We start from the raw sequence: 17,750 nt of genomic DNA on the forward strand, positions 1-17,750 counted from the left end.
GATAAGGTTTTGCTTCCAGTTTTCGAATGTATTTATAGTTTCATTCTTGGTTAAGCACCATTGCTTGGGTGCTCTAGTACCGGCCATGGTAGGAAATATATACAGAAGTCTAGGTGTTGTCAGTTGCACGTGTGAAGCAACAGCCGATCGGCGCCTGTGAAAGCGTAGAGTATGTGATGATATGCTAGCTCGATTTGTTGGGCTAGGCCTACTAGATTGGGTAGGCTACTCACCAGTACTAGTCGAATAATGGTGGGTGGGCTCGTAATCGTATAGCTGCCACCACGCCAGTAAGGCAAAAGGCACACCACAATAAAGACGACCGGACACGTAAGACTCAAGTAGAATAAGATCTTTATTCGTCAAAACCAAATATCACAACAATAACATAACAACCAGCGGCCATGATATATGAGTCAACCCAGATAGGGGGCGCTAGACTGGCGCTGGACATTTACCCCCCGGAAAACTACCCCCCGGACAACCACCACCTGGACCACTACCCCCTTAGGACAACTACCCCTTTAGGACAACTACCCCCCGGACAAATACCCCCGGACAACTGCCCCCTTAGGACAACAACCCCCTTAGGACAACTACCCCCTGGACAACTGCCCACCGGACAATTACCCCCTAGGAACAATTAACCCCCGGACAATTAACCCCCCCGGACAATTACCCCCCGGACAATTACCCCCTCCCCCCCGGGTAATTAACCCGCGGACAACTACCTCTGACACAATACTCCCCGTAGGACAACTACTTCCTGGACAATACTCCGAGGGCAAATAATCTTTTAGGACAACTACCTCCGTAGGACAACTAACCCCTGGACAACTAGCCCCCGGACAATTACCCCCTAGGAACAATTACCCCTGACAATTACCCTCCGGAGAATTACCCCCCCCCCCCCGGGTAATTACCCCGCGGACAACTACCTCTGACACAATACTCCCCGTAGGACAACTATACCTCCTACCTGGACAATACTCCGAGGGCAAATAATCTCTTAGGACAACTACCTCCGTAGGACAACTAACCCCTGGACAACTACCACCCAGAAAACTATCCCTTTAGAACAACTACCCCCCGGACGGACAACTACCACCCAGACCATTCAACAACCTGACTCTGCAACAGTGTATAATAGGAATTAATAACTATATTTTAATTCGTTACTTTGACGAATTACTATTCATTATTGTAAACAAAAGTAAAAGATTGAACATAAATATAGCCTGGTATAAACTGAAGATTGTCACACATGATCATAGGATAGTCGAACGTATTATATAGTACTCCCTGTATTTACTGTAAAGACTGGGTTTGCTAATAATAATAATAATTTTTGCGTCAGGACAATGCTTCGATAACCACTGGTCTTAAAAGAATTAATTTTTGTCTCAAATTTTTCATATATGTGTTTTTGTACACTTGAAGAATAATATCACTTTTGATATTTGACCTCAATGTTCACTCACCGAATAAACGGCGATCTTTAAATAAATTCCCCTCAAATAAACGGTGACCATGTCACTCCCATGAAACATCATATGGAATAATCGGCGTCTATTTCCATTAGATTATACCCCCTCCCATTTAATAAACAACTTTCTTCCAATAAATGTCCACCTAAAAACCACCTAAACAATAAACAGCCCAGGCCGTTTTTTCAATAAATACGGTACTTTAAATCTAGCACATCTAGGGTCTAGCGTGCTGTTAAACAGAATAATCGGTTAAAAACGGGTGTTTCAAACTAGAGACCCGAGACCAGAGACCCGAGACCCAATACGAAAAGGGAGACCCACGTACGAAAAGGGAGACCCCACTATACGAAAAGGGAGACCCCACTATACGACGAAAAGGGAGACCCTAATATACGAAAAGGGAGACCTAAATATACGAAAAGGAAGACCCAATTATACGAAAAGGGAGACCCAAATATACAAAATGGGAGACCCAAATATACGAAAAGGGAGACCCACTATAAGAAAAGGGAGACCCCACTATAAGAAAAGGGAGACCCCACTATACGAAAAGAGAGACCAAACTATACGAAAAGGGAGACCCTAATATACGAAAAGGGAGACCCAAATATATCTTTATACCCTTTTCGTATTGGGTCTCGTGTCAGGTCTCTGGTCTCGGGTCTCTAGTTTCGAAACACCCGTTAAAAACAGATGATTTCATTTTTACAGAAACCGGTCATATATATTTGTCTACTTTTGGATTGGGGGGGGGGGGGGAGGGGTAGTTGACCGGGGGGTAGATCCTAAGGGGGTAGTTGTCTAAGGGGGTGGTTGTCCGGGGGATAGTTGTCCGGGGGGTTGTTATCCTAAAGGGGTAGTTGTCCTAAGGGGGTAGTTGTCCGGGTGGTAAACATCCGGGGGGTAACTGTCTAGGGGGTATGTGTCCTAGACCCTGCAACTTTTCCGAACCAGTGACTTACGGAGAAAATTAACTTTATCATCTGATTTTTCTCCAAATGAAATCGATTGGCTAACAAAATATACTTATTAGGAGACTTGTTTACCAAATTAGAAAAATTATAATATTTGAATATTCAAGATATTATTCTAATTATAACTTCTGTTTTTTTTCAAGTTTTTTTCGCGTGAAGCTTCGTCAAGTTTTGTAACGTATGAGGGCGCTACACAACTCAATCGAACAAAATAGATGAAAAACGTTCGATTAACAGAATTATCGCGAAGTGGCTTTCCCACTGGTTAGGGATATTTTGGTTCACTTTTACTGAAGTATTTTGGAAAAAAAATGACCGGAAGTACCAGTTTTAACATTTGACCCATATTTTAAGGAATTGCCATATCTCAGTAAATAGTTGTCAGAGACAGTTGATTTTGGTGTGAAATTGTTCAGAATATATATGTTACTATTTTAGTTTAATGAAAAATTTCATCCAAAAATGCCAGGGAGTACGCAGTTTTGCCTTTGACCTTTAAGATGATTACTGTCTATGGTCGATTTCTTCTTTTTTTAAAATTTGAAAATCTTTGAGAACCACAAAGCTAGACGGACCAAGGATTACTTAGGTCTGGAGGACAGACATCTTCAGTCCCTTGATAAATCCCCTTCAGTCGTGGTTCGTGCTATGGCAATATTAGTATGAAGCATTCCTCAGTTTTAAGGCACTTTTTAAGAGAAATGTAACAACATGAAATTGTTATGCAACAGCAAACACTAACTTTCCAAAAAGAAACTGGGAATGGATTTCATCAGTACACATTATTATTATTATTATTATTATTGTTGTTTAACATGTTTTAGACCATTTCGATAAAACTCAACGTTCTCTGGTCCTCAAGCTTAACTGGAAACGAAACTCCGATTAGGCCCTCCGCGGACCCACGGCAGCCATCAGTACAGCGCCTACCAGATCAGAACACCAGGAAATGATCCCCTACTCTTTGTAAAAATTGAACAACAAGTTCTTTAACGTGCACTCTACTGTATGTACACAGGACCAACGGCTTTATATCCCATTGATTGAAATTTATATTTATACTGGGTAACCTCTTCAGTCAAAGACTGGTCTCCCAGAGGGCCCAGTTGGTGATCAGTGGCTGTGATGTACTAATACACCGGGGTAACCCCCTACTCGTTGATGTACTAGGTTCTTTAAAGTGCACACGAGCTAGATGTGTACACTGGACCTACGGTTTATAGTCCTTATCCGAGAAGACTCGTTCTACCACCAGAACCATGGAGTGAGTGAGCCTCGAACCCCTGCCGATGTTATTGCTACGTAATTACGGTTCACTGTCTTAACCGCTCGGCCACTCACTCACACCATCTCACTTTCAAAATCGATATCTCGTTTTTTAATACCATGGGTTGGAATGTCTATGATCAACTTAGAACTACTAACCAAGAAAACCATAATTTTCACATCAGGTTTATAACCACACATCACAATACTTTTATGACATGCGAGTGTGTAACTTAGTTGAGTTTTTGTATCCGAAAATAATATCATTCATTCATCTTTTATTTCAGAATATCATGGTGACATAATATATCCATAGCAAAAGAGAGAAAAAAAATCTTAATCTAAGAGCTCATAGAACAAAAACAAAAATATATAAATATATAAAGTCAATGCAACAAGGCATTCCATTGTATGTGCATTCTTGACACATTAAGAATGTGGCGATTAATGGCCATGATCAAAGAATTACTACTTGCGTTCACACGATTTTTAAAACTCTAATGAACTCAACAAAGCATGGGACGTCATTTAAGATAGACATCATGCTTGCACTACAATTTCTAGGCTGCTTCAGCAGCAAACGTAAGGCATTGTTATAACATACTCTCAGAGTGCTCTTATTATATCTACACCATAAGGTTGAACATTATTGTATTGTTATAGTAATCTATTAATGAGGCCATAGGCATTTTGCCACCCGCAGCCTGTTGCCAGTACATCAAAAATGCACAAATTACCAATGGTTGGGCCTGTGGCAAAGCGAATTTTGTTAACTGACACCCCTGGCTGGATATTGTACTCTTGCACGTAAAAATATCTAGTTGGTCGGAAATGACACTATAATAATAGCGCGCTCGCAATCGGCAAAACGATCGTAGCCAGCTATTTTTTCCGCCGGTAAACACATTTGCGTTCTTTCTATTATTCTAATGTTTATTGTAGAAGTTCGCAGTTGTTCAGTCAAGTTACACACTCCTTTGCAAACTACAGAAAAATAGCGTCGTAGAACCAGTTGGTAGGTTATTAAATCCACGTCCTAAAAGGAGATTCCCACCTGTATATTAATAACGAACTATGCATCAAAAGCGTTCATTGCCCCGTCGCTAGGCTACGGACTCGCCGCACGTAAACACAGGGAAAACTGTAGTTGTAAAATGTAATCCTTTTTGTAGATTCTACAAAACTGAGAACATTTCACATATAGATAAGTGTATAATTGATAAGAAGTTTCAGTATCGCGACCCATCCATTTTTTTTCGCGACCCAAACATAGGTTGCGGAATGGCGTTTTAGACCATCGTTAGTATTTCGACAAATGTTCATACAAAGCATTAAAGTGCACAGAATCGCTCAAAATCGCATTTTGGAACATTTTAGACCACTTCGAGCATTTCGATTAAACTTTTTCACTCAAAAACATCAAGAGCAAAAAGTCTTCAAATCGCAATTGGAGACGTTTTAAACCATTTTTGGTCATTTCGACAAAACTTTTTCACACAATAACATCAAAGTGCACAAAATAGCTTAAAATCGCATTTGAACATGTTTTAGACCATCTTTAGTATTTCGACAAAAACTTTTTCACATATAAACACCAAAGTACTTTGAATAGCCTCAGACATTTTAGACCATTTTGTGCATTTCGATGAAACTTGGTCACACAAAACATCGAAGTGCTTAGAATAGCTTCAAATTGCATTTGGAGACGTTTAGACCATTTTTTTTGCATTTCGGTGAAACTTTTGAAACACAAAATCATTAAAGTGCACAAAATAGCTTAAAAACGCATTTAGAAACGTTTTTAACCACTTTGATCATTTCGCCAAAACTATTTCACACAAAAGTACAGAATAGCTTAATATCGTATTTGGAAACGTTTTAGACCATTTTGAGCATTTCGATAAAACTTTTTCACACAAAATCTTCAAAGTGCATAAAATAGCTTAAAAGCGCATTTGAATATTATGGTTTAGATCATCTTTAGTATCTCGACAAAAATTGTTCACACAAAAACATCAAAGTGCACAGAATCGCTTAAAATCGCATTTTGAAACGTTTTAGACCATTTCGAGCATTTCGATCAAACTTTTTCAAACGAAACATCAAAGTGCTTAGAATAGCCTCAAATCGCATTTGGAGACGTTTTAGATCATTTTGTGCATTTCGATGAAACATACAAAAACAACAAAGTGCTTAAAATCACACTTGAAACCGTTTTAGACAATTTTGAGCATTTCGAAAAAATCTTTTCGACACAAAAACAATAAAGTGCACAGAATAGCTTAAAATCGCATTTGGAAACGTTTTAGACCATTTTTGAGCATTTCGTTCAAACTTTTTCACGCAAAAACATTAAAGAGTAAAAACGTCTTCAACTCGCATTGGAGACGTTTTTAACCATTTTGATGCGGCACTCGATTTTAGAAAACTTAAACTGTAACTGGAATTGGAGCGTGAAAAATGCCAAGCCGACTATGAGCGGTGGAATGCTGAGATATGGATAAAAGAGGAGGGTGCTAAGCTACGGTGCAGTAAAGACGTGTATACTTGTAGCTCCTGAAATTTACACACAAACCATCACATTTTTTTAGCGCTCCGTTCAAAAACAACTAATTCAGTGTCGTATATACATAATTTTTACACTGAAAGTAAAACTCTCCTTTGAGAAATCGAAAGCTGAAAAGGAAAAAAAATAACCTATCATCTGAGGTCCACCCCTAGCCAAGACAGTTAAGGGTCAGATTCGGAGCTGAAAAAATCTGGGTGCGGCTCAACTAAACCAGAAACTCAGCCGTCAAATGCGATACTCTCTTCAAAACTTGACTTAACACTCAACAAACTGGAGTCGATGGATCAACGAGTCAATAAGCTAGAGGGTAAGGTGACCAAAATTGAGGAAAAGGCGAAAAAAACCACAGGAGCAATCACAGAGATAACACGATCGCTAGAATTCATGGAAAAATCAGTGGAGGACAATAAAAACAAATGTAAAGTCAGTTAATGAAACTTAATAGATACTATTACCTATCTAGAAATGAAAGTAGACGATCTCGAAAATAGATCGAGGAGGAATAATATAATCATTCATAACGTACCTGAAGATTACGAGAAGGGAGGCAATTTATCGTGCAAGGAATTTGTAGAATTGTTATCACTTCGCACATGAAATTAGAGAATGGGGACGACATAGAAGTGGAACGAGCCAACAGAACTCCCGCAAGGCGCTCATCATCGCGGAGACCAAGACCAATTCACTGTAAACTGTTGAGATACGTGGAAAGGCAATTTGTTCTAAGCTAAGCAGTGAAAACAGGGCAATCCACTAAACAATAAAACTATTTATATAAGCGATGACGTATCTCATAAGGCAAGACTTCTAAGACAAACACTAAAAGAAAAACATTAGGCAAAGATCGGACGTAAAGTTTGCCTTTATCCCTTTTAGTGTACCAACAGTAATCAAGTACAAGACATGACTTTTTAAAATTATATGTTAGATAAACAATAATTTAAAACAGGAGAAACAAGTAATTTTGCTAAGCCCTATAAAACAATAATTGTATTGCACTAGTCTGACATTATATGACTTTGCAAATGTATGTTAAATTTTGTATGTTTGTTTTTTTATTTCTGCTATAAGGTAGTAATAGTAAAACAGTCATTTTTCATAGCAATACAGGTAGCCATTTAAACAGTACAGTAAAGCAGTGGCAAGCTCAACGTTTACCATATTTTGTACATGCTAAATAACCAAACAATAGAAACCAATAGAACGATGCTCATGAACAATGCTGTACATGCCAACATACCATACTCAATGAGTTGTATGGCTAACGTCACTACGAATACGATGGTTCGCAACCAACGTATCTTTGAAACAGGGATATTCATTATTGCTTAAAAAATGTATGTAGTATGTTTATTATTATTGATTATTAACTGTAAATTACTGTAATGATTTGTTATAAGCTAAGACGATTACATAGTAAACGATGGCAAAAACACACCATATTTGGATAATATTGCTAATTATCAATCAACCAATAGGAACCAATAAAATAGCGTTCATGAATAACAATACTCTTGCCTACATAATGCCGGTACGTCGTGCAGGGCAGGCATTTGCCGAATACACCATGGGTATTTTGGTTAATAACTATACTAAATAAAAGTTCATCATATTTCAAATTCCACACCAAAACAGGTTATTATCTACCTTCTTAATTATAATTACATGACGCTCACGTGTGAAGTACCGGAAATATGTAGGCTAGGCATAGTATGTTTATTTTTTCTCTTATTATGGAACAATGCTTACTCGTGGGAGCTGTTGTTTAGCGGTAAAAGGACGAGCAATGTAGGCCTGGCTACCTTTTTTCCTTTTTTTTTTAAACCATACTATGTTTTTGCACTTTTATATGTGTATGTTATTACTACCTTTTTAATGTATGAATTGTATATAATTATATATTGTATTCATATTGGCCATGAGTATTAACCCTAAAGCAATACGCTGTTATAGTATTGATCATAAAGAAAGTAAACCAAAAATAATATTTAACAACCATATGTCACTATGGCAAATGTAGAAATATGTAGTTTGAATGTAAGGAACTCGTTTAAGCGTCGGACGGTTTTTAATTGGTTACATGATCATTCTTTTTCCATTTATTTTCTACAAGAAACACACTGCACAAGCGAATTGGAAAAGCATGGCGAAAATAATGGGGGCACAACATATTATTCAGTAATGGCACATCCAATTCTGCCGGAGTATGTGTACTTTTTAAACCGAATGCTACATACAAATTTGATAATGTTTATCGGGATGACAATGGTAGAATAATCATTGCAAACATGTCAATTAAGGAAAAATCATTTACCATTTGCAAACATTTACGGACCCAATAATAATAATGGCAGTAACTTTTTCGAACTTTTATGTGACAAAATTGAGGAATTCGGAAAAAAACCTATTATCATTGGAGGTGATTTTAATACACTTTTGAATTCGTCTGTCGATAAAAAACATGGCAAGGGACAAACCCATCCAAAATGCACCAAGCTAATTAATAAAGTTATAGACAAATTAGATTTAATTGATATTTAATTAATTATTTACATGGCACTCAAATCACTCCCCACCAATATTTTGTAGAATTGACTATTTTCTTATTTCATACTCTCTATGGGCACACGTAAACGACACTGCAATTATATCAGGCTTTAAAACTGACCATTCATTAATATCACTTTCAATAAATGGATTAATACAGAAAAGAGGCCCTGGTTTTTGGAAGCTAAACACTAGTTTATTATAGGATCCTAACTACGTAAAAGGATATTATAGAAACAATAAAAACCACCAAGATAGAATGTGCAGAAAATAACCCTAACACTATTTGGGAAATGACAAAATGTAACCTAAGAAGAACAACAATCAAATTTGCTAGTAAACAAAATAAAATGAAAAAAAAATAACATTAAACAATTACAAAATGAAATACAAATTTTAGAAGAGCAATTTTGCGATACAAATGATCAAACACTAAACGAACAAATTAAATTTAAAAAAAAATGAACTTGAACAACTTTATGAATTTAAAACACGTGGTTCTATGATTATATCAAGAGCCAAATATGTGGAGGAAGGTGAAAAAAATACGAAATACTTCCTAAATTTAGAACGTGGAAATTATAATTTAAAAAAAAATTACAAAACTTATTACTGAGAACGGTGAAATTACCGATCCAAAACTATTGGAAAATAAACTTCATATTAAATGAAGAAAATTTTTTTACAAAGCATTGTACAATTCTGAAGAAAATAACGACCTACAACACGCCTTTCTTAAACAAAGATAAAACAAAATGTGAACTCCCATTCTCCGGAAAAGATTATTTTGAGGCCCTAAATGAAATGGATAACAATAAAACACCAGGAACCGATGGTCTCTCAGCTGAATTTTACAAATGTTTTTGGACTGAAATTAGCCAAACCCTAACAAATTCATTCAAATACTCCTTTCAAAGAGGAAGTCTTTCTATTTCACAAAGGCGTGGGGTAATATCATTGATTCTCAAAAAAGACAAATCGTCAATGTTGTTAAACAAGGCCAACAGCCATAAGTCGCGTGATAAAACGCATAGTGATACCGGACCGACAGACCGACCGACCGACATACCGACATAGTGAGCTATAGAGTCGCGTCCACGCGACTAAAAACTGGCGTCCCATCTCATTACTGAACGTCGATTATAAGATCATTTCCAAGACCATTGCGACACGACTAAAAGGATTATTACCATCTGTGATTAGCCCTGATAAAACTGGATTCCTTAAGGGACGATACATTGGCGAGAATATAAAACTGCTCTTTGACATTATTGAACATGCACAAAGAAATAATCTTCCGACGAATATACTTTTTTTCGTAGATTTTGAAAAAGCATTCGATAAAATAAGATGGGACTTTGTTTACTATGCACTGGAACAATTTGGATTTGAAAATAATTGTATAAATTGGATAAAACTTCTCTATAATGATATTTTTAGTTGTGTTATTAATAACGGATTTTCTTCTGAATTTTTTAGTCTTAGTCGTTGTTATGTATGTGCATCGCACCTTGATACCTTGATATGTAAATTAGGCTAGTCACGATTTGTTGTAGTCACTGTTCATTGTATGAGAGCGGTGCACTATAGGCGATACGTTGTATTAACGTTGTTGTACACCTTCAATGCTCCGTGTGGAGACATAATCATAGATAAGTGAGCCCTAGTATCAGGTATTTACATTATATAATTTGTATTTATTATTTACTGATGAATTAGTTAGGTTTGATAGACATAATGATGATAGTATGCCCATGTTAACGGCGAATTATGTGTGATAAGCCGTAGTATACATCAGGTACGTGCTTAATGGCGCCGTTTCAATTCTTTCTCTGTTTGTTTTGTTTTAGTTTACCGGATGATCGGATGAGTAGAAATAAAGTGAGCAAGTATAGCTCAAGAAAGAGAAGCTATTCTTCTGTGGTTTTGTCCGCGTTTAAACTGCGGGGGTTCCATGCAGAACAGTAAACTGATATTACTGCGGTTTAACAAGGCATCGTAGTACTGTGCTTGTTCCGCCATGTCAGATACAGGAGCAGCTAACCCTGAGAGACGGGAAAGCAGAGGTGAAGAGCCGGATGATGCTCATAAAAGAGAAAGAACTCGGACTGAAAAAGGAAGAGAATATAAGTTAGAGTTAAAAGAAAAAGAGTTTAACGGTTGCGTTAAACATGTCAAGAAAGCCATAGCAACTGTCCAACATTTGATTGCTCAGTCTGTGGATATTCATGTAATCCAAACGGAAATTGCAAAAATGGTCACAGTTACAGGAACGCTTGGTGACATTCAAGCAGATATGTATGAGGTATCGAGTGTAGAGAGACGAAAAGAATTGTATGATCGTTATGATTATTACGATAGGATCGTATTTGAAACCAGACAATCTGCAAATGTAAAATTCAAGGAGTTGTTAAGTATGGAAGAAGAGCAATTGTCAAGTAGAGCTAGCAGAGCAAGTAGACATTCTGTTCGTTCGACAGTTAGTTCTAGCAAGTCTTCTGTAAAACAAAGCAAATATGAGTTAGCAGAGGCTGGAGCAGCAATTAAAGTGGAATTTTCGTTTATGGAGAAAGAACGTCAAATAGAGGAGAAAAGACTACAACAGGAAAGATTGGCTAAAGAGTTAAAGTTACAGAAAGATTTGGCAAAAACATGGCGAAGATGAGCGTCTGTCTGAAAGCAGAAGAAGAAGATTATTTTTCTGTTGAGCAGGTAGTTGAAGGATTACCCGGAAAAGATAAACAACACGACATGAAACGATTTCTTAATGATGTGTATTCAAAGGTTGATACTGGTAAAGATGTTCCGATCGTGGGTGTAGTTAGTGAACCACAATTACCTACTACAGAGATTGTTTTAGATCCTGTTGCCTCCATATATCAACGAGTTAATATGGAAAACCAAGACATGACTGTTGTTTCGTCTTTGACGCCTCATCCAATTTTATATGGTAGAAAGGTTACGCAACCAGTGTCTGTGAGCTTTGCCGTTTCTGACTATCCCATTGCGCCTACAAATGTAACAACACAGAGCCATTACAGCACAGTGGATCAATCTGTTATGTACACAACGCCTGCCTTATCGGACCGTCCAGTGTGTTGTTATCCAAATACCTTGCCACAATCGTTGGTCTCTTCTCACGTTCACGCTAACCCAGTTACATTGTTGTATGGAGTACCTGTATATGGTCAAGCAGCTGAGATGGTATCGACGAACAATGTTGTAAGTGAATCGCCAATATCAACAGCAAATTTAATGAAACAGATCGTTGATTCTATAAGGCTTCCGGCATTAAAAGTTTAGGTTTTTAGTGGTGATCCACCTAAGTACCCGATGTGGGAATCTTCTTTTAATGCTCTGATTGAATCAAAGGCAATTAATATTGACGAGAAGCTGAACTTGTTAAGTCAACATTTGGCTGGTGAGCCAAAGAATATGATCAACAACTACTACTATGGAATTGAAGGAACGATACGGTAATGACAGTGTCATTGCGAAAGCTTTTACAGACAAGCTCAATGCATGGCCAAATATCCGCGTACGTGATGCTTCCAGCTTGCAGAAATTCTCTGACTTTGTAAATGAAGTGAATGTTGCGATGCAGAGAATTCCGTATCTAAAAGTGTTGAATTTCCCACAAGAGAATGCGAAACTTGTTACAAAATTGTCATTATATATTGAAGCAAAGTGGCGTCATATTGTCCAAGAACAGCGGCCTATATTTCCAACGTTTACTAAATTTGCTAAATTCATCAAAACACAAGCACGTGAAGCAAACATACCTGCCTTTGACCAACGTTACAAGAGTGATGAAGTCAAAGGAACTACAAGGTCAAGACAACAAAGGATACAAAATGAGAATACTTCATCGTTGGCCACAGTAGCGAACGATGAAACAAACCAAAGAAAAACTGTGAACTTTGATGGTAAAAAATGTCCGTTTTGTGAAGAGGCTCATCATGTTGACGAATGTGGAAAGTTCAAGAATCTAATCCGGAAGGAGAGAAAAGAATTCTTGAGAAAAAATAGGTTATGTTATGGTTGTGGAATGACTGATCAACATCAATTAAACACATGTGAAAACAGAATCAAATGTAAAACATGTTCTAACGAACACCTTACTAGCCTACACTTTGACAGGAGGCTAGTGCCTACCACTTCTCATCGTACTTTGGTAAACCGACAGAATATTGATAATTCAATGGTGGTACCTGTATGGGTCCGAAAGAAAAATGATGTTTCGAATGAGATTCTTCAGTATTGTATTATGGATCCACAAAGCAATAGCAGTTTTATTTCAGATGATCTGTTTAATCAACTTCAAGTTTATGGGCATGCAACTCAACTCTCACTGTCTACGATGCTAGAAGCAAACGTGATGATACCTAGTAGGAAAATTCATGATTTGGAAGTGTTGAGTTTTGACAGAAAAGAAATGGTTCCTCTATCGAGTGTTTACAAGAGACCAGATTCCAATAGGAAGATCACAAATACCCAGACAGCAAGATGCGAATAAATTCTCACATTTACAGCGCATTGCTAATCTGATTGTACCATACTTACCAGACGTAAAAGTTGGGATCCTTATTGGTAACGATATACCCCGATGTTTATCATGCTATAGTAACTAAGTATATCAAAAAATGAAAAGGTCAAAAAATTGTCATTTTTCGAAATTTACCTTGTACTCGAGCAATAAGACCACGTGAGATTGTGGCTGGAGATGAAAACGATCCTTATGGCCAACGTTCCATTCTGGGATGGGGAATAATTGGAAATGTTAGCAAAACTTTCAAAAATTTATCTGATTCCCATAAGCAATCTTCTAGAAATCCAGGCTGCGTTGACACAGTCAAACATCCTAAAAACAGACTTACTCATGCTACCAAGGTGAAAGAAATAATCAGCATGCAACAGGTTAGGGAGATGTTTGAGATGGATTTTGTAGAGCATGTATCAACAAAAAAGGGATATTCTGTGGAAGATCATAGATTTATTTCCATACTTTCCAGTAAAAATGTCAAGAGAAATGATGGTCATTATGAGATGCCATTGCCGATGTGTCGTGATGATGTACGATTTCCAAACAATCGTTTAGCAGCCGTGAGACGGGCTTTGCAGCTTAAGAGAAAGTTTAAAAGAAATTCAACATTTAAAGAACACTATATAGCCTTTATGAATGGTATACTTGCAGGCTATGCAGAAAAGGTACCTGAATCTGAGTACGGCATAACCGATGGTAGTGTTAATTACATACCGCATTCAGGCGTGTACCATCCAAAAAAAAACAACGAATGAAATAAGAGTTGTGTTCGACTGTTCAGCGAAATACGAAGGCGTCTGTTTAAATGATTACCTACTTCAGGGTCCAGATTTAATGAATGGTCCGATTGGTATTCTATGTCGGTTCCGGAAAGAAGAGGTTGCCATCATGGCCGATATAAAAGGGATGTTCCATCAATTTTATGTAACTCCCAAAGATCGAGACAAACTACGGTTCTTGTGGTGGGATGGTAGTGACTTTGAACAAAACATTGTGAAATATCGTATGAAAGTTCATTTGTTTGGTGCTAAAAGCTCTCCCGGGTGTGCAAACTTTGGCTTGAAGCGAGCTGCCGACGACGGAGAAGGAACGTTTGGTGAAATTGCAGCCAATTTCATTTGAGATGACTTTTATGTAGACGACGGTTTAAAGTCACTGCCTACTATTCAGCAGGCTATCGAACTTGTCAAGAGCAGCACGGAACTTTGTGCATCAGCTGGCTTGGTGCTACACAAATGGATGTCAAATAAAAGAGCTGTTCCAGAAGCAATTCCTGAAGAGCAAAGAGCTAAGGGTCTGAAGACGTTAGACATCAAGACCGATCCGCTACCAATTGAACGTGCATTGGGTGTCACTTGGTGCGTGGAAGCAGATACTTTTCAATTTCGAATAGTATTGAAAGATTGTCCTTTGAGTCGAAGAGGCGTTTTATCAACAATTAGCTCCATATACGATCCACTAGGATTCGCAGCACCTGTTGTCCTCGAAAGAAAGATTATTCTTCAAGAGATGTGCAGAGAAAATGTTGGATGGGATGAACCAATACCTTCGTATCTATACTCAAAATGGGAAAAGTGGAGGAAAGAAATCGTTGCGCTTGAGCAATTAAAGATCCAACGTTGTTACAAAACAAGTGATTTTGGAGAAATCCACTTCGCTTCACTACTTCTCCGATGCGAGTGAGTTTGCGTATGGACAGTGCACATATCTAAGAATAATCAACCGGAATAACAGATGTGCTTGCTCATTAGTAATTGCGAAAGCCAGAGTTAAGAAGGGTGTACACAATTCCACGTCTTGAATTATCTGCTGCAGTTATCTCAGCTAGAATGAGCAAATTCGTCAAAGAAGAATTAAACTACGACCATCATAAAGTGAACGAATTCTTCTGGACTGATAGTCAAGTCGTGTTAGGATATATTAACAACGAGGCTAAACGATTCCATGTGTTTGTTGCTAACAGAATTCAGCAGATTCACGAATTCAGCTCACGTAGTGATTGGTATTACGTAAACTCCTCATCTAATCCTAGTGATATTGCCAGTCGTGGAGTCAGTGCCAAGAAATTAATGGAAACTCCTAGTTGGTTTAACGGTCCAGAATTATTTAATCAGGATGGTCCTTTTTAAAACGTGCAAGTGCCTTTCACTTCAGATGATACAGTTCAAACTGAGATTGTGAATGAAATGAAGAAAGCCACTGTGTTTACTTTGGTGAATAGTGAGATGGATGTGCATCAGTCAATTATTACACGATTTGAGCGATTCTCTAGTTGGTTCCAACTCAGACGAGCTATTGCAAATTGTCAACGCCTGAAAGGGTATCTGTTAGCATCTTCTCGTACAAATGGAAAATGTATACCGCCGATGTCTGTAGCAGACCTCAAAGATAGCGAACGATTCATTTGTAAGTGTACACAGGCGGAGTACTTTAAATCAGAAATTGAAATTCTCCGAAAAGTTAAGCAATCTGGTGAGATTACCGAACGAAATTTGGCACGAATGAGGAAGGTTACTCTAAAACGGACAAGTTGCATGTATAAATTAGACCCCTTTCTAGATGAGAATGGCATCCTTCGAGTAGGTGGTAGAATCCGGAATGCAATGTTGCCTTTAGATGTCACTAATCCCGTAATCTTGCCAAAGAAGTGCAAGGTTACTGATCTCATAATACAACATTATCATCAAGAGATTAACCATATGGGTCGGAGCACTACACATAACCGCATTCGCCAGAGTGGATACTGGATAATTGGAGCATCGTCTGCAGTTTCAACAATTATTCACGGATGTGTAACGTGTCGTAGGCTAAGGGGTGGACTGCAAACACAGAAGATGGCAGATTTACCAAAGGATCGTCTGGAAAACCATCCACCTTTTAACTACTGCGCTGTAGATATTTTTGGACCGTTCTATATTCGAGAAAGAAGAAGTCGATTGAAGCGATATGGGGTGGTGTTTACATGCATGTATTCAAGGGCAGTTAATACTCTTGAAACAGATTCGTTCTTGAACGCCCTTCGACGGTTTTTAAGTATCCGTGGTCCTTGTAGGCAGATAAGATCCGATCGTGGTACAAACTTGGAGGGTGCGAGAAATGAATTGAAAAAGGGAATTCAAGAGATGGATGAAACTAAGTTAAACGCATTTCTTCTGAAGCAGAATTGCGATTGGATTGAGTTCAAGTTTAACGTTCCTTCTGCCAGTCACATGGGCGGAGTTTGGGAACGACAGATCCGTACTGTACGAAGTGCGTTGGCGCTACTATTAACGCAATCTGGTGATCATCTAGATGATGAGTCATTCCGTACTTTTCTATCGGAAGCACAAAATATCGTGAATTCAAGGCCACTGACAACTAATTTGCCAGAAGTTCAAGTACCAGAACCTCTAACACCTAACCATCTGTTAACGATGAAGGCCAACGTTGTACTTCCACCGCCTGGTAATTTTCAAGGAAAAGATTTATATAGCAGGAAAAGATGGCGCAGAGTGCAGTATCTGGCTAACGAATTCTGGCATCGCTGGAAGAAAGAATATCTGCAAACGCTTCAACCTAAAAGGAAATGGTGTGATAAGAAAAGAAACATGAAAGTCGGTGACGTTGTGATCGTCAAAGATGAAAGTCTACCTCGCAACGCTTGGAGGGTTGGAAAAGTCTCAGATGTATATACAAGTGAGGATGGTCTTGTACGAAAAGTCAAGCTAACGATGGCATCTAGGGACCTAGATAATCGTGGAAAAAGAAGTCAACCACTTTCTACATTGGAGAGACCAATACATAAATTAGTTCTGCTAATGCCAACAGATATAAGTAATTAATTAATATCTGAAAAGTAAAAGGAAAAAATGAAGACACTTAGAAAATAAATCAAACTAAAAGTAGAAATGATTAGTGAAAGAAGTACGTTTTATTTTACGAAAATATTTACAATATTTATGAAAAAGTTTAGTATTATTGTAATCAATTCCCCGTCAAGGAGCCACTATTGTTGTGTATGCAAAGCAAAAGTGATGATACAGTCGGTTCATAATTTATCTTTGCAGGGAGCCATGTTATGTATGTGCATCGCACCTTGATACCTTGATATGTAAATTAGGCTAGTCACGATTTGTTGTAGTCACTGTTCATTGTATGAGAGCGGTGCACTATAGGCGATACGTTGTATTAACGTTGTTGTACACCTTCAATGCTCCGTGTGGAGACATAATCATAGATAAGTGAGCCCTAGTATCAGGTATTTACATTATATAATTTGTATTTATTATTTACTGATGAATTAGTTAGGTTTGATAGACATAATGATGATAGTATGCCCACGTTAACGGCGAATTATGTGTGATAAGCCGTAGTATACATCA

At 37.9% G+C, this 17,750-nt stretch overlaps 1 protein-coding gene across 1 annotated transcript; it reads left to right on the forward strand.

Moving 5' to 3' along the window:
* The first annotated feature begins 12,300 nt into the window (after positions 1-12,300).
* Positions 12,301-17,210, forward strand: LOC140058151 (uncharacterized). The gene is made up of 6 exons (XM_072103708.1): positions 12,301-13,234; positions 13,275-13,454; positions 13,540-14,085; positions 14,528-15,022; positions 15,205-15,471; positions 15,544-17,210. Exons 1-6 carry the CDS (start codon positions 12,301-12,303, stop codon positions 17,208-17,210), a joined length of 4,089 nt encoding a protein of 1,362 aa, XP_071959809.1.
* The last annotated feature ends 540 nt before the right edge of the window (positions 17,211-17,750 follow it).

This window comes from Antedon mediterranea, chromosome 9, assembly GCF_964355755.1.
Source record: "Antedon mediterranea chromosome 9, ecAntMedi1.1, whole genome shotgun sequence".
NCBI lineage: Eukaryota > Metazoa > Echinodermata > Crinoidea > Comatulida > Antedonidae > Antedon > Antedon mediterranea.